Raw genomic sequence first — 15,244 nt, forward strand, 5'->3', positions numbered from 1 at the left:
TTTTGCCAAAAAAAATAGAAAAAAAAATAATAAAAAGGTACTTATATCTTGAAAGGGTGCACAGAGATCCTGTCCTTCTGCCACTTTGACTGAGGGCAGCAGGGCACAGAGATGCATCTCCCCACAGGCACCCCAACACACAGGGCACCCTCAGTGCACACACGGGAGGCAGTGTGGAAACTTCTTTCCTGGCCACCAAGTTTCACCCCTCTGAAGACCACTATAGCACATTGCCCTGTGCCTCTGGGATGTGCCCCATTTGCAGGAGTGAGAACAAGTAGAAGCCGCCTTTGATTTTAACACCACAGCACCACTGTGGCTCCCTGCACACAGTGGCTTTGTCTGGTTCACAAGCAGCCCAAGTAACCTCAATACTCACTTGCAGACATCCCCCTGGGAGGGAAGGCCCATTGCTTTTAGATGCTGCTCAGACAGCTACAAAGGAGTAGTCCAGTAAAGAGCTGACGGCCCTGTGAAACACCTAGCAATCCAGACATGGGAAATAAAATTCTGCAGTACTGTTGTGTACATCCCCCCATCTGTTTCCTGCAATACATTTGTCCGTAAAACAGCTCTCGCGGTGGCAATTTCCTTTAGCACGGTTCTCCAAAGATGTCTCCTTCCAAAGCATGCTCTCAAAACCAAGCTCTCTGTCTCTCTGTGGCTACCCAAAGCCTGCCTGCAGCACACAGTGCAGCCAGAGCACCCCAGGACTGTCGGTCCTGGACTCTCTCCAGTGGGCAACGCGCAGCCTCAGAGGCTCTTCAGGGCTGCTATGGCATCCTAGGTGAAGGGAGGTTTTTTTGCATTGCATCAGGCCTTCTCTGGGTAAAGCAATTATTTGTAGCTGAGAGTTGGAGGTCAGAATAAATGAATTCTCATCACCATCGCAGATCTTCATAAGCTGCCCACTGCCGTGGTAATTGAGCATAATAATTAAGCAATAAAGACAGTTGTTTCTGAAGTACTTTGAACATCATAAAAATAGTTTTGGTGGTTACAAACCAAAAGTGCTGGAAGCCATCATTGTGACAGTGCTGAAGACGAGATATGTGCTCTGACAGCGAGACGCCGTAAATTCAGACACAGCAAAGGTGGATTGCTTCAGAAAAAATAGGTAAAACAGAACATCTCCACACCTGCACTTCTCAGCTGATTGGACACCGTGTCTGATCATTTTATGCAACAGAATGACAACCAACTTAAAGAATTATTTCCTTGAAACAATTTGGAAATATACCTGTTTTTGCCGTGTATTTCATCCGCGAGGCAATTTTCCACTACCCTTCTCCACATCAGTCTGGAGTTCCTGTTAGAAAGATGTGGTAATACAGAGAGACATCAGCATCATTCACTGAATGAAAATACTGAAACAGCAAACGGTTTCTAAAAATAAAAATGTAGTGAATATGTCTTTAGGTCTCTAAGGCATTATACGGTGACTAATCAGAGCAGTTTTCTTACGAAAAAGGGACAGAAGCAATAGAGATGGAATCAAATTTAATAGTACAAAATGCGAGGTCGTGCCCTGAGGGAGTAATAACGAGAATTTCTGCTACCAGCTGGGAGCTCATCAGTTGGAAGTGACAGAGGAGGAGAAAGACCTGAGTGCACTAGCCGATCAAATGACTGCAAGCTAGCAACATCATGCAGATGTGAGAAAGACAAATGTGAACCTAAGACACATCAGATGAGGGATTTCTAATAGGACTAGGAAGATTTTAACGCCATCAAAAAAGTACAGAATACTGTACATCCATTTAAAAGATGAATTAATTTAAAATTGCCTTTTTTTGGCCTCTCTCTCTCAGGATGACCAGGGAAGGAGAGACCTTTCTTCTACAAGAAGAGAGTAAATGAGCTTGGTTTCTTGAGTCTAGCAAAATGCAGGCTGGGATATATTTTTTGCTTATAAATACCCTGGAGGGAAGCACCAGGAAGAGAGAAGAACTGTTTGAGTGAAAGGGCAGTGCTGGCAAAATGAGTATAAATTTGCCAGGAAAACATTTCAGCTGGAACTGAGAAGAAGGTCCTGACTCTCCAAGAAGCGCTTTTCTGGGATTGCCTTCCAGGAGGTTTTATCAGGACAAAATCCCAGCTTGTTTTAATGCAAAGCTGGGGCAGTTCCCTACAGGTACCACCCCTACACCTCAAACAGCAGGGGACTGGGCAATATAACACAGAAGATCCTTTCCATCCTACTTTCCATCATCTTCATAAGAGATGCTTATCTCGTTAACAACCTAAGGTTTCATACAGCTGGTGTTCGATTGCCTTTCAGCTGCCAGGTTTGCCTCATATTGCTGACCACAGAAAGAATGGCAAAGGCCTAGTACTGTCTCCTGGCTGCTTTCTGGACTGTTTCATCACAGAAATCAGTGAGCCGAGCCCCAAGCCTGTTTCTATCAGACACGTGCAGCGTGACTCACACTATCCACCCTGTCTGTGGGGAATGGGCCAAAGGCTCTGAGTCTCCCTCTGCACTGTGACCAGCTCTCCTCCTGCTCAGGGTACAGAGAGATCACTCCCTACTCCACGAGCATACCAAGCTCTCCATGTTGAGGAGCCACCAAGCTAGAGATGGAGCTTGGGACAAAGGCATGGACAAGGGTGGAAATCTGTGAACTGTGAGATCCAAGAGGAGGATGAACAGAAGCTCAAGGCAGCTTACTTGCCAACTGCCTGCCATTACATGCAGTTGTAAAGACATGTGAAATTCCAAAGAAGCCTAGTCCAGAAGCAAAAAATAAGGTGAATGGGTATGGCAGAAGATTAGATGGTATGGCCTGATGAGTGAGGTTAGGCACATGGCATTAGAGTCCTGGTTTTAGACTACTTAAACCATACAATCAGTATAATCTGAAGCTAGGAATCTGTGGGGGTTTGCTGGGTGGCTGTTAAAATTAGTATGGCCCAGCCACCCCTGAGGCACACAGTTTATTCTTCGTCTGCCTAAAATGGGATGCTGGGAATTGACAGGTGATCTTAGAAGGGCCAAGTGCAAAGCATGAGATAAAGAAAGCTTTCAGTACATTTCTTTAGTTTCAGCCCTCAATATATCAGCACTCACCTTTGTTTTCTTTAACCTTTTCCCAGGTATATCATGGCCATCAGGCTGCGACGTTGTTAGGGAGGTTGTTCTTTTCAAGTAGCACTGTAACTTCACGCAGCAATTTGTCACTGCAGATAAAACATCTTTGCTGTCCCAGGTGGCTTACAAGCTGAAACAGGCAGGGCATGCAAATTCCACTGGAAGGTGCAAGCTCAAGCACAGAGGATCCGGGAGGAGAGGGAGGAAGAGGGAGTAGGATTTGCAGAGGGCTGCCTAGGAAGAGGAGCAGTGTATGTGCAGCAGTACTGGGGAGGGGGCTCTAGGCACAAGGGTGAGCATGGGAGCAAGGGATGCAAGGAGGGATGTGGAGAAAGTCCAGAGAAATGCAGGGGGAGGAGGCTGGAAGAGGAATTCAGAGGGAGCTAAGAGCACTGTGTTTGTACTGGGGGGCTCTGTGTGGGGGAGAATGAGCCCAAGGACACAGTAGGTCATGCAGAATGGATGCCACATCCCACCCCAGAGCCCACCACCACCTTCATATGCACATGCACAAAGCATTTGGAGACACTTCAAGATGAGGAGCACCTACAGAAAGACTTACTATTACCGAGATATAGAAGCTGTGGAAATCTTCACTCAGAAACGTGCCTGGGATTTGTCCCTTCACAGCACGGATGTTATTCAACTGCAGATCTGCACGGGTGTTTCTTAAGTGCATACCTTTGTGTTTAATTTGACTGGTTAGCTTGGGTTTGCAGCAGCAGAATCCTTCCTGCATGTTTGGACAGTACACACACCAAGCCCTGAACTCTCAGCAGAGCTACTGAATGTATATGTTTATTTCGGTTTTATATTCCAGGCACTGAGCAAACCCTCAACAAATGCTGTCTTCAAAAATTGGCCGCTCACCCAAGCCCGTCAAACTTTCCATGGAGTCAGAACCTCAGAAATCCCTCACCAAGAAGGAAACATTGGTCTCGCCTGAATTCGTTTTAGTAAAGGAGGGGAAAAAAAAAAACACATTCATCAAGGTTTTTGTCTGGTCAGATGATACTGGCCAGAAACTCAACCTTCCGCTTCTGTTAGACTGCACGCCCTCGCTGACCAGCTAAATCTTAGGCTGGGGACAGGAGGAGGAAGAAGATGGAAGGGACCGTCCCGAAGCCTTGCTGTTGGTGCTCACCACTGGGGAGCCTGCCGTGCCCTTGGAGAGACCCCAGCCCTCCAGGGAAGTCAGGTTCTTACTGTAAAGGGAGACAGAGCAGGGCTTCATTTTCAGGCAGGCTACGTTAGAGTTAGGCAGCACAGAGCAGATGTCCAAGAGAGAGCCGGGAGGTGGGAGCAAGGCAAGGCACGGAGAATGAGTCACCCTCAGCCGGAGCCAAGCCCGGGCTGAACACTGCAACGAATCCTATAAGGCACAAGCAGGCTAGAGCAGAACAGGAGAGAGGAGAAGTCATCCTTGCAGGGAAACAACCAGAGAGGCAGAAGGAGGAGGGTGAATGAAATCCAAAAACCAGCAGAGAGCAGGGCGCAAGAATGACTGCCCTTCACCAGGCCCATTGGGCATCCAGCTTGGGACGCTGCTGCTAGCAGCGGCCCAGAGCAGACATTTAAGAGAAAAGCACAGAAAAGCCAGGAGAAGTGTTGTGTGACTTTCCCCTGAGGACCCTCCAGCTCCTGGCAGCCCACAGCACAGGAACTCCTGCAGCCAGGCCCTGCGCCTGCAGCCTTCCCGGCCCTTGGGGATCTTTTCTCCCCTGAACCTAATGGCTGCCTGGCCCCATGTGCTGCTGGCCTCCATCCCCACCTGGCCCCGCAGCCTGAGCACACACCAGGAAGGGGGGCAGGAAAGGGGGACTTTCCGAGGGGGGAAATGACAGAACTGATAGCTTTCAGCACTTCGAAGTTTCTCTTCCACAGGCCTGAGGAGAGGCTCTCCTCCACAGGCCTGTACGGTCCCTCAAGGGCAGTCCCCCAAGAGAAATGCTCCACGCGCTTTGCAGCCCATGCTGAAGCTCCTTGCTAGTCATCTCTGCTTCAGAGAGGCATAAACCTGCGCTGGGAGCAGCAAGAGGAGAGGAGAAATGCTTTGTTTCCTGAAATACTAGAGCACTTCTTTTTGTCCTCAAGGAAAGGGGTGGCAAAATAAATTCTGTGACCATTAAGAAAAAGATACAGAGAGAGGAGAGGGCAGGAGCTGAGTTACAAATGAAGCTGGCATCTTACAGCGAGGGAGGCTGCAAGGTACAAGGCCGTAGTATAACAAAAAAAAAAAAAAAAAAAAAAAAGAGAGAGAGAGAGAGAGAGAGAGAAAGAAAAGCATTCAGAGCCTTTACAGCATCCATCAAAGCAGTAACGTTATTGCATGGTACGTTTATAGTTCCCTTGCAGCCACGGCAGCAGCTTTTCAGTCCGGCTGGGCTTAAAAACGAGGCCACAGCCGTCTCCTTGCTGCTCCTCTGTGCATGGGCATTTCCCGTCCCCTCGCAGCGACTCCGAAATTCATTTCACCCTTTAATTGGATTTCACGCAGCAGTGCAATGCACGGCGCGGGATGGCCAGGGCTGCTTGGGAGAGGGGTGCCCACTGCCCATCTGGCAGCAGCAGCACTGGGGATGAGGATGAGGAGGGGTGGGATGCCTACAGACACCTCGCTGGGTGGCTGTTGGGCAGGCTGTGCAGCTAATGCCCTGCTTCTGGTGGCAGAGTTCGGCAACACAGAAGTCGCTTCCATTTCATCACACTCAAAACTGGCTGGGCTTAACTAGGTCACATTTCCTCACCGTATCAGAGGCAAAGGCTTGTCTTGCTCGAGTAATTTAAGCAAGACCCAGCCTTTGCACGGGGCAGAGGTGCCAGCACCCCTGCTGCAGGAGAGAACAAGGAGCAATGGCTTTAAACTAAAAGAGGGGAGGTTTAGATTTAGATTAGATTTTTGGAAGAAATTCTTTAGTGTGAGGGAGGTGAGGCCCTGGCACAGGCTGCCCAGAGAAGCTGTGGATGCCCCATCCCTGGAGGTGCTCAAGGCCAGGCTGGATGGGGCTTTGGGCAGCTTGGTCTGGTGGGAGGTGTCCCTGCCCATGGCAGGGGGTTGGAACTGAGTGGTCTTTAAGGTCTCTTCCAACCCAAACCATTCTGTTATTCTAGAAACTGAGTTGTCTTTATTTTTCAGACACCTCACCGCAACCCTCCTTATACAAGTGGGAGCAAGACACAGTCACTATTTTCCATCTCTCTGCATCCATCATTTTCTTTGCCTACTTTTGGCTCCCATTTTTCACCTGCATTACTCGTGCAATAGAAGATTGCCCCAGTCCATAAATCAACCACTTTGCTCAGACAGCAGAGAGGTGGCATTTTCGTCTTTTTTTTTTTTTAAATCCTTCTCTTTATGCAGCCAGCCATTTTACTCCCTCTTGAGATGGCTGCTCTAGACTGAGCAGATGTTTCCACTGAGCTGTGTGCAGTGACACCTAGCCTCCCCCTGCCATCACCCGGCCGGCCACGGTAAATTGAGAGGCTGGCAAGGCACAGAGGCATCCTTCTGCACTGTGTTTGTCAACAGCAAGCTTCGCCTGCCCACTCACCTGCCGCGGGTAAGTCCCGCCGGGCACCTTCTCTCACCTAAATAATTTCATGCCATCTGCAAACCTTGCTGCTTCGCTGCTTCCCCCACTTTTCCAAGCCATTAATAAATACTAAGCACCAGCAGCAAGTGCACAGCTCACTGCCCAGCCCGCTGCCCACAGGGAGAGTGTGCTCCCACCTCACTTGGCACGACCCTGGCAGCACCCCCTGGCAGCCCCCAAATCCCTGCCTCACCGGAGGTCCCCAGCCCATACACCTCTGCTTTGCTGGTGTGCCATGAGCGGTGTCAGTGGAAATCCTGCCTCACATCCCACAGGAGGCATATGTTCCCCTTGGCACACTTTCCTATGGTTTCCTCTAGTCCCTGGGGAAGACCTGCTTTATTCTTGCCTTTAAGGTGAAACAGAAGGAAAACAGGAGCTTTGTTCTGCAGGCCTTTGAAGCGCTGCTGCCAGCCAGAAGCGGCTAAGGACATCACGTCTGCTGCCCGGAGAGCAGAATAGCCCACATGCTCCCAGCTTTTTGGCTCACCCCATTCTCCCTGAAAGGTCCAGGAAAGGGCCCTGTCCCCCAGCCCCACTACTCGCTGCAGGGCTCCTAAAGCCCTAGGGGAGGGCACCGTCCCCCTGTCCCGCTGGACCCTTCAGCACCTGGCTCTGCACCTCTAACAGGCACTGAGGAGCTGCAGCAGAGGGGCTCCTGCCCCCCTCCAGGCCGTGCAGGGTCAGGCCATGCATCTTGCATGGCCCATGGTCCATTTAATGGGACCTGTTGCTGTGTTGGGAGATCAGCCGCTCCTGCAGGCTGTGCAGCCTTGCTCAGCTGCTCACGTTGCAAGCTTAGCCGTGGAAAAAAGTACCCAGCAGGCACAGCACGTGACTTTAAAGCAATCAAAATGTCGTCAAAAGAAAGCCAGCACTGCTAGCATGAGCTGAGAGAGCTGTTTGTAGCAGAAGTTACTTCCCCACCTAATTTCCACCTTTCATTCTCTCAGCTTTTGGCCAAAAGGCTGCTAAGAATGTCCCTGCTTTCCTCCCAGTCACTGACCATCATTTCTTCTCATTTTCCAGAAGGAACCTCCTTCTGCAGAGACCTGGACTGGAAGAGTGAGCACAGCCTGAAGGAGGAAGACTCAGAGCAGCCTGGAGGGTGCAGCACAAAGGCTCGGGGGTGCAGGCGGAGGCAAGGCCTGCTCCCCAAAATGCAGGAGGGATGTGAAGGGCAGATTTCCCTCTTGCTGTCTCAGGCTTCTTTCCTCTAGAGCTCGGCTACTGCCGGCTCTGCTGACAGCTCCCCTCCCGCAGCTTGGACACCCGACCCACCTTTCACACTGCTCAGATTTGGATAGCAGCTCCTATCACTCCAGCTGTACATCCCACAAAGGGAGCGTGCTTGGGTTTTTTAAGATGTGTCTTGAAAAGAGAGAGGCTATTAACAACAGCTCTTGCTGATCTCCCTGCTGCATCCAATTCATTTTTAAATAGCACAGCTAACAGGACTAAAATCTATACAAAAAATATTTCATGCTACCCCTTCCTGAAGGTAACTTTTTTGTTTAAAGATTTCATTCAAGGTTTTCTGATGCTTCGAGGCTTATTTTTTTTTTTTTTCCCTCCTGGGTAGGGTCAGGAAGGGAAGAAGAGCTACTGAGTGAGAGTTTATAGATATTATTTCCATTACAACTACAAATTAAACAGCAGTGAGAGAGAATGCCTGAGAGAATGATTGACTCCTCTTTTTTCTTTCTTCCAAATCAATTTGTAGTGCAAAAGCATTCATTATTTCACAGTAAATCTTCTTCCTGCTATTAGACCTCTCTATCAAACTTTTCCTAGTCGCATCCCATCCCCCTCCACCCCTTTGGTTAATGTTCATCAGATTACTACTAATCTTATCAGAGATTTCATTGCGCTGCTTGCAGAAAGCCATGCCTCCACAATGTCTCCCCATTCCTACTGGGGACTGCATGATGCCGTGACTGGTAGTGCCTTTCCCCTCATCGATCCAGATCTGATGGCACCAAAGCCTTCAGGGGGATGGCACAGCCTGCACAACTCTTCATGTGAAAATAAATAAATAAAAAAAAACGCAACGAGCGACCAACCAACTCTTCAGGCAGCCAACAGGCTTCAGTTCAGTATTTTCAAAATGAAGCTTTCAGAACAATTTTTCATTCCTTTCCAAGCCAAAATCTCCAATCCTCACAAATGGAATCAAGAAAGTGAAAAAAGGCATTTTTCCCCTCTTTGTTTTGCCATTTGTTCTTAATTTTCCATGGATGCTCTCTGCTTTTACCAAGACCTGGCCCCTGTGCAGGGTCGCCCTTTGGCGCATCCTGAACTGCATGGAAAACACTTTCCTGGCCAGGGGGAAGCCAGGAACAGGGAAAGCTCTCCTACACATCACCCGTGGGTTATTTCCACCACAACATTACCCCAGTCCAGCAGCTTTGTGAGCCACTGCCTCCAGACACAACCCACAGGCAGCCGGGGATGCCCGAGGAGCACAGAGCAGTGGTGGTGCTGCACACAGGCATCACCTCCCACTCGCTATAGCGAGCAGAGCCCTCTCCTGCCCTCCCCATAGCCCACAAGCACTAAGCACCGCTGCCAGCATCTGCACTGCAAGCTTACAGCGTGTCCAAATTGCTGCCCGCTCCCCGCAGACCCCATTCGGCGTTTCCCCTATCACCCTCTCCCCGAGTATCTGTTTTGGATTAATTGGCCTGAAGATCGGGTAGCATGCATTTGTCTGGATTATTTCCTGCCCAGGCTAACCTCTATAGATATAATTTTTTTTTCAAAGGGAACGTTTTGGCAGAGCATCAGAAAGGAAAACTCCCTGACGGTGCAATTACAGCTTAATGTGCAATAGCCATCCGGGAGACGCCGGGAAAGCCCCAGCGTTCGGGGCGCATGAAACGCAACTTGCTGCTACAACAGGGAAAAGAAAGTGAAAAACCCACTGGGGAGGACTTTGAAACAGCCAGAGGTGAACAGACACTGTGCAAAGCAACAGCTCCTTTCCATCCCCACCTCGGAGAGCCCAGGCCAGAAGGGCTGAGGAAGAGGAGTGCGGGAACTGGGGATCAATGTCCCATGGCCATGGGCTGAGCGAGGAAGCAACACGGGCATGCCCTGATCCCTGGTTCGGTGACATTGATGGAGGCACGGGGGGGATTAATTCAAACCGATTGACCAAATCTTTGCACTTCACGTTGCTGTCACATTTGATTAAAGCTGATCAAATTGCTCGCTGCAGATAAATCCTCGGACAGACACAGCCCCATTACCCAGCCCTGAATTATCAACAAGCAGCTTGTCTCCTTGCAAACAGGGCTGCCCCTCAGGTGAGTCTGACAAGTACCTTGCAAGAAGGCGTTTTAACATACGGCTTCCCTGGGACCCCGTCTCAGAAAACATCCCACCCCTCAGCCTCCCCCCCCCCCTTTCTTTATGCCACTGGTCATGTAAGTCACACTGCACTGCTTCCAGCCAGAGGCCATGCTTCACACTCAGGAGACACAGCCTCTTCTAGCTGCAAGTTATTTGCAATCATGCCGAATTGTTCCACGAGCCTATCACGCAACCAATAGAGCTCTTCAAAATGGCTTTGAGAATAACGCCAGTGCGGGCGCTCAATTACGTTTATTCACATTACTCTAAAAGATGGCTTGCTTTCGTGAACATCTTTGTAGGCAGAAAATTTTTTTCAGCAGTGTTTGGGAATGAAATGGGTCACAATCGCTAAGGAAGACAGTCTGCATGTTTTATTCAGAAGCACATTTTGTGAACGTTTATTGCTACATACGCCCAGCTCTAGTGAAGATGGACATCCCTAGTTTTCCTCCTCATTTCTCCTCCCTTTGTTCTTATTTTTATCTCTGCATATTAACTGCAACCTATTGACATTTGCAGCTATCAGCTGGAGGAAAAAAATAAAAGAGATGGGGTGGTGGTGGTGCAGGAAACTCGACACAAAAGGAAAAGTTTATTTCCTCTTAAACCTTTCCCTTAAATTCAATTATGTTGTTCTCATCCACAACAAGCTAATGGCCACTTACAGACTCCATATCAGATGCAACCACATAGTTTCTGCTGAGCAAAAATTTCCCTGGAAAAAAGCCACTTCATTTACTGGCGAGTTGCTTTGCTCAGTGCCTCTCAGCTTTGACAGACTTCAACCAGTTATTGCACAGGGTTGCCAGGATGAGGGCCTGGACTGGCAGAGGTGCCAGCACAGTCCCAGCACCAGGGAGGGCTGCAAGGGACCCTTTTTGGCACAGTGGTCCCATGATGTCTCCCAGCCATTTGGTTTCCCTGTCCATATGGTGGCAGCCAGGCTCTCAGGAGCAATTTCTTCTCATAAACACTTCATTTGGTGCTTTCAGAAGCAGCTCACTCTTACAGGCTTTCAGGACGTGGCAAAATGCTTGGAGGCAGTCTCACCCTGACCAAACAAAACCACCATGAGTTTGTGCAGCCCAGCCACCCAGCTTCGGGCAGCAGAAGGACCCCACACAACCCCAGGGGACCAGAGAGGACCTCACGTGTTACAGAGCCCAGGCTTCGGCTCTTGAAACATCCTGAGCATTGACCTCATCTCATCGCTGTGTCAGGCTCAGCAGGAGAAGAGAGGCCAAGAACATATGAAACAATGTGGGGAGGAGCAGAGCCATCAATCAGGAGACGGAGCAGAGCTGGCCTCCCTTCCTCCAGGAACCAATGCCAAGAGCGAGGGATGGAAAAGCGAGGACAAGGTGCCCTGGAGGAGGACAGAGAGGAGGAGTTGGGAGCCTTACCCAACTCTCTTCACCAAAGGCCGTTCTTCTCTGCCCCAGAAAGGTCAGCATGGAAAGGGAAAATGATATTTTTTTTTTCTTTTAAACACAGCTCTAAGAAAGATAAGTAATGCTTTCCCTGAAGGCAGAATAAAAAGTTTCAGTTTAAAAACCTAAAAAAAAAAAAAAAAATTGGAGGTGGAGGAGGAAAAAAATAAATAAGTAGTCCCCTGATGTTGCTATCTTGGGAAACGTTCATATCCGTGGGGACTTTTTTATTGCCCCTGCTCTGAGACAACCAATGTTTGATGTAGAGCACGCGTGTGCAAGGACAGTCAGAGGGGAGGGAGCTGGTTCTCTACAGCAGCAGCGAGGAACAGACCCAGACAGCTACAGGACCAGTGAAACCACCCAACACCCCACATGGGGCTGATCTCACACCGTGTACAGCCACCACAAGGACTGTAGAGGGCCACCATGTCCCCATGGCATGGCAGCATCACCTTCTCGTGGGGGTGTGAGGGCAGGAGGCATACCGGCCACGCTCCTGCCATCAAAATCACAATGCCCTCCAGCCACCTCCTCCAGATGAGGTCTTAATTATTTAAGCGAGCCCTGCAACTCTTCGTTAAGGCACTGAGTTATTATTTCCATCTTACAGGCAGGGAAGCGAGGGTGTTTTTGTGCGAGCCCATATGTTCTCCATTATGGGCCATTGCTCCTCCTGGCTGCAGCACGACCTGACCGAAGCACAAAACAGCGTCCAACGTTTGTTCTCCTCATACGCCCAGACCAACCAGTAGCAGGAAGCACAGTTGCAAACTCATGCAAACCTGGGAGGTCTGGGGGAGCGTTATTTCCAGACTTTGTCTCCTCAGCAACACAAAGATGCCTTGCTGTCTTCCTCCTTCATCTGGGGGCTCCCTGGGGCTTGGACTAGGTGGCCTCCAAGGAGTCCCTTCCCACCTAAATTAGGTGATTCTCCAGTTTGGAGAGAATTGTTCAGAGCCAACCCATCACTCAAGTAACAACGCTGCTCCTCCCAGCATAGTCACTTTTTTCCTCAGCTTGTCTTTGAGGAGATTGTTCTGGGTTTCAGCTTGGAAAACAACACCCCTGCAGAGACACAGCTGCAGCTGTGTTAACATGGCTGGTCACCCAGAAGCTTCTGAGGAAAAATCGGACCATTTTGGCTCACCGTACACAAAGAGGAGGCTGCCTCACTCTTTGCTTTGAGTCCCATACCACTGCTGCGGCTTTGAGGGAGAGCTGTCAGCATATAAATTCAGATTATTCCTGAACACAGAGCCTAGCTGGATTTCTCAAAGAGAAGAATAAAGAGCCGTGGCCTCCCTGTAGGCACCACCAAGTTCCTCTGCTCAACACACGGTTGTCACAGCCTCCACAGCCACATCCAGCCCAGACCCCAGCACATATATGGTGTTTGGGATGACCTTTGCCACCTGAATTGCCAGCTCAGGATGCAAGGGGCCATACAGAGCAGGTTTTCTCTCCTTAAATACCCTGGATGTTTATCCATGGCACAGAGCCAGCCCAGAAGCAAAGCACGGAGCTGCACATCAGGCCATGGGCAGGGGTCCTGTGCCTTTCCCTGAGAGGACAAAGCCCCAGGTGACAGCAGGCCTGTGTAAAGCCCCTGCTAATGATGACAAGCAGAAACACACCACGCTGTCAGCCTCCCCAGGCCACAAGGTATCCAACAGCCTTTTCGCAGGAGCTGACATCCGCGGCTCTCTCAGTGTCCTTAGAGCTCGCTCCTCAGCACGTGGCCCTGTGCCATGCACCCACGTCCAGCCCCAGCCGCTCATCTTCCTGGCCATGGAGAAGAGCAGCTCGCTCCAGGTCAGGCTTTTCTTTCTCCCCCGCACCCTCTGGGCCAGCCGCCCTCCTTCCCACGCAGGACAGCTGGCTCCATCCATGCTCACGTGTTTCCGACGGGCCTGCACCGCTTTTCCCACTAACGCTGCTCTTTGTGTACTCCCAGAGGTCTCCACCTCAGCAAGCCCACCAGGAGCTGGGGCCAGTGCTGTACTGCACACAAGGGACATGTGGCTCCTGCCTCTGGCTTGTCTAGAAACCCCATGCAAGAGGCAAACAGGGCAACAGAGATGGGGGGCATGACTGGTTCAGAGCTTTAAGCCCAGCAAGAGAACCAGGAGACTGAGACCAGCAGGGGAAGAAAATGGGTTCAGTATCAAGCACAGCACTGCAGGGAGAAACCAGTGGAGCCCAGCTTCCCACTGCTATGTTTCTGAATGTATTTCATCCAAATACCTGTCACTAGCATCACCCACAAGGCAAAAATGCCAGCCTCTGGGGGCACCACAGGGATGGGCCTTGCTTCCCCCAGTGGGGTCAGAGAGGGGCCTGCAAAGAAGGGGCTTCCCCCCACACCTCATCACAAAGATATTTTGGAGACAGGAACCCTTCCAACTAAATCAGCACCCATTTACCCTGCTTCAGCAGAGCCCCAAACCACACATGGATGCAGCTGGGGCTCAGCACAGAGAGAGGCACTTGGCACAGCTCTTTTTGCCACCCATCACCTCTGCACCAGGATAGGTTGAGGTTCACAAAGCCAGAAGCCACATCTGCACTGAGATAACCCCACAGAGCCAGCACATACCTCTCAGCATCATCCCCTGCACCTCTCCACAGCCCCAGCCTGAGCAGATTCACAGTGAGCAGTGGGAAGCCTGTATTTAAAAGCGAAGCACAGCTGGGAACACAGCTGAAGGCTGGCTGGGGCTAACACCCTTTCCCCAGGGCAGAGCCCCTGCCCAGGTGCAGAGCCTGACACCTCAGGTACTCCACCTCTTGCAAAAGCCTCAGCAAGGCCACATCCTTCATGGCCCTGGGCTATGCACAGCGGCAAGGTGCAAGATGCTCAGCATGGGGCAGGAAGGGTGGTAGAGACCCTCACCACCTCCCCTTGTCCCCGGCCCCACACCACAGCCTGTTCTCCCTCCAGTGACAGGAACCCCCTGCCACAAGCTGTGCCCTCCCAAAAGCTGCAGGTCTTTGCCGATGCCCCCAAATTCCTCCCAACTGACCCAAGTGCCTGCATTGCTCACCCAGCTTCCCGCTGCTCCTGCCCTTCGAGCCCAGGGACAAGGCAGTTAGTAAGCCCAGGCAGGCTGGATGTGTGCCCCTGCATGTCCTGGCAAGAGGAAGCCGTTTGCAGGAGCGGATGTTGAGTCTTTTTGGCTCTTGCAACAGCAATGGAAGAGGTGCTGCACCTCCCCAAGGAAGAGCCCCGGCCCTTGCCCCTACAGCTGAGAGCATCCCATGGGGAGGAAATGTGCCATCAAAACGCTGTGGTACCCTCAAAGTGAGGTGGAGGAGGGAGAGCAAACGTGAAGCCCATTTGAACAAGACACCCACTGGCCCAGGAAAAGGCCTTGGACAAACACAACTTCACGTGGTTTGTCTGTGGCACCTCGCAGCTCAGCTGGCAGCCTGAAAAAGCGAGAGAGAGAGAAGAAATTTGGGAAAACAGCATCATAAACAATGGGGAACAGAAAGACCAGGGACAGCTTATCAACAGAGCTTGTGTATTCTGGAGAAAGGAGAGTAAGTGTGCGCTCACATGTCTGTGCAAGGAAGAAAACTCGTGTATTTACACTTGATATTGTATGGACCTTTAGGGAAAGATGTCTGTACACACCTAGAGAAGTTCATGCCTCTGTACCTAAAAGAGGAGATGTGCATGTAACTGGGGGCTGTGTGAGGGTTATCCAGGCATGGCTGTGCTGCATGAAATGTTTATCATGTGCACGCACTGACTAAGAGAGGGGTGC

General features: G+C 50.6%; 1 protein-coding gene and 1 long non-coding RNA gene across 4 annotated transcripts in view; both read right to left on the reverse strand.

The window, feature by feature from the left end:
* PTGFRN (prostaglandin F2 receptor inhibitor) overlaps positions 1 to 15,244 on the reverse strand; it is a 102,156-nt gene that overhangs the window by 81,139 nt on the left and 5,773 nt on the right. The window contains exons 2-3 of one of the 3 annotated variants that reach the window (XM_068692009.1): positions 3,071 to 3,180; positions 1,241 to 1,309 (exon numbers count right to left, since the gene is read on the reverse strand). In XM_068692009.1, coding sequence (XP_068548110.1) covers positions 1,241 to 1,296 — 56 coding nt within the window. In that variant the 5' untranslated portion in view covers positions 1,297 to 1,309; positions 3,071 to 3,180. Of the gene's footprint in view, positions 1 to 1,240; positions 1,310 to 3,070; positions 3,302 to 15,244 lie in introns of those variants that run through there. The other 2 variants (XM_068692003.1, XM_068691996.1) reach the window with 2 other exon arrangements.
* On the reverse strand, positions 10,163 to 14,407 carry LOC137861064 (uncharacterized). The gene is made up of 3 exons (XR_011099344.1): positions 14,071 to 14,407; positions 11,188 to 11,407; positions 10,163 to 11,092 (listed from the first exon to the last, which is right to left on the reverse strand). It is a non-coding gene; the product is annotated as an uncharacterized lncRNA (long non-coding RNA).

This window comes from Anas acuta, chromosome 1, assembly GCF_963932015.1.
Source record: "Anas acuta chromosome 1, bAnaAcu1.1, whole genome shotgun sequence".
Lineage (NCBI taxonomy): Eukaryota > Metazoa > Chordata > Aves > Anseriformes > Anatidae > Anas > Anas acuta.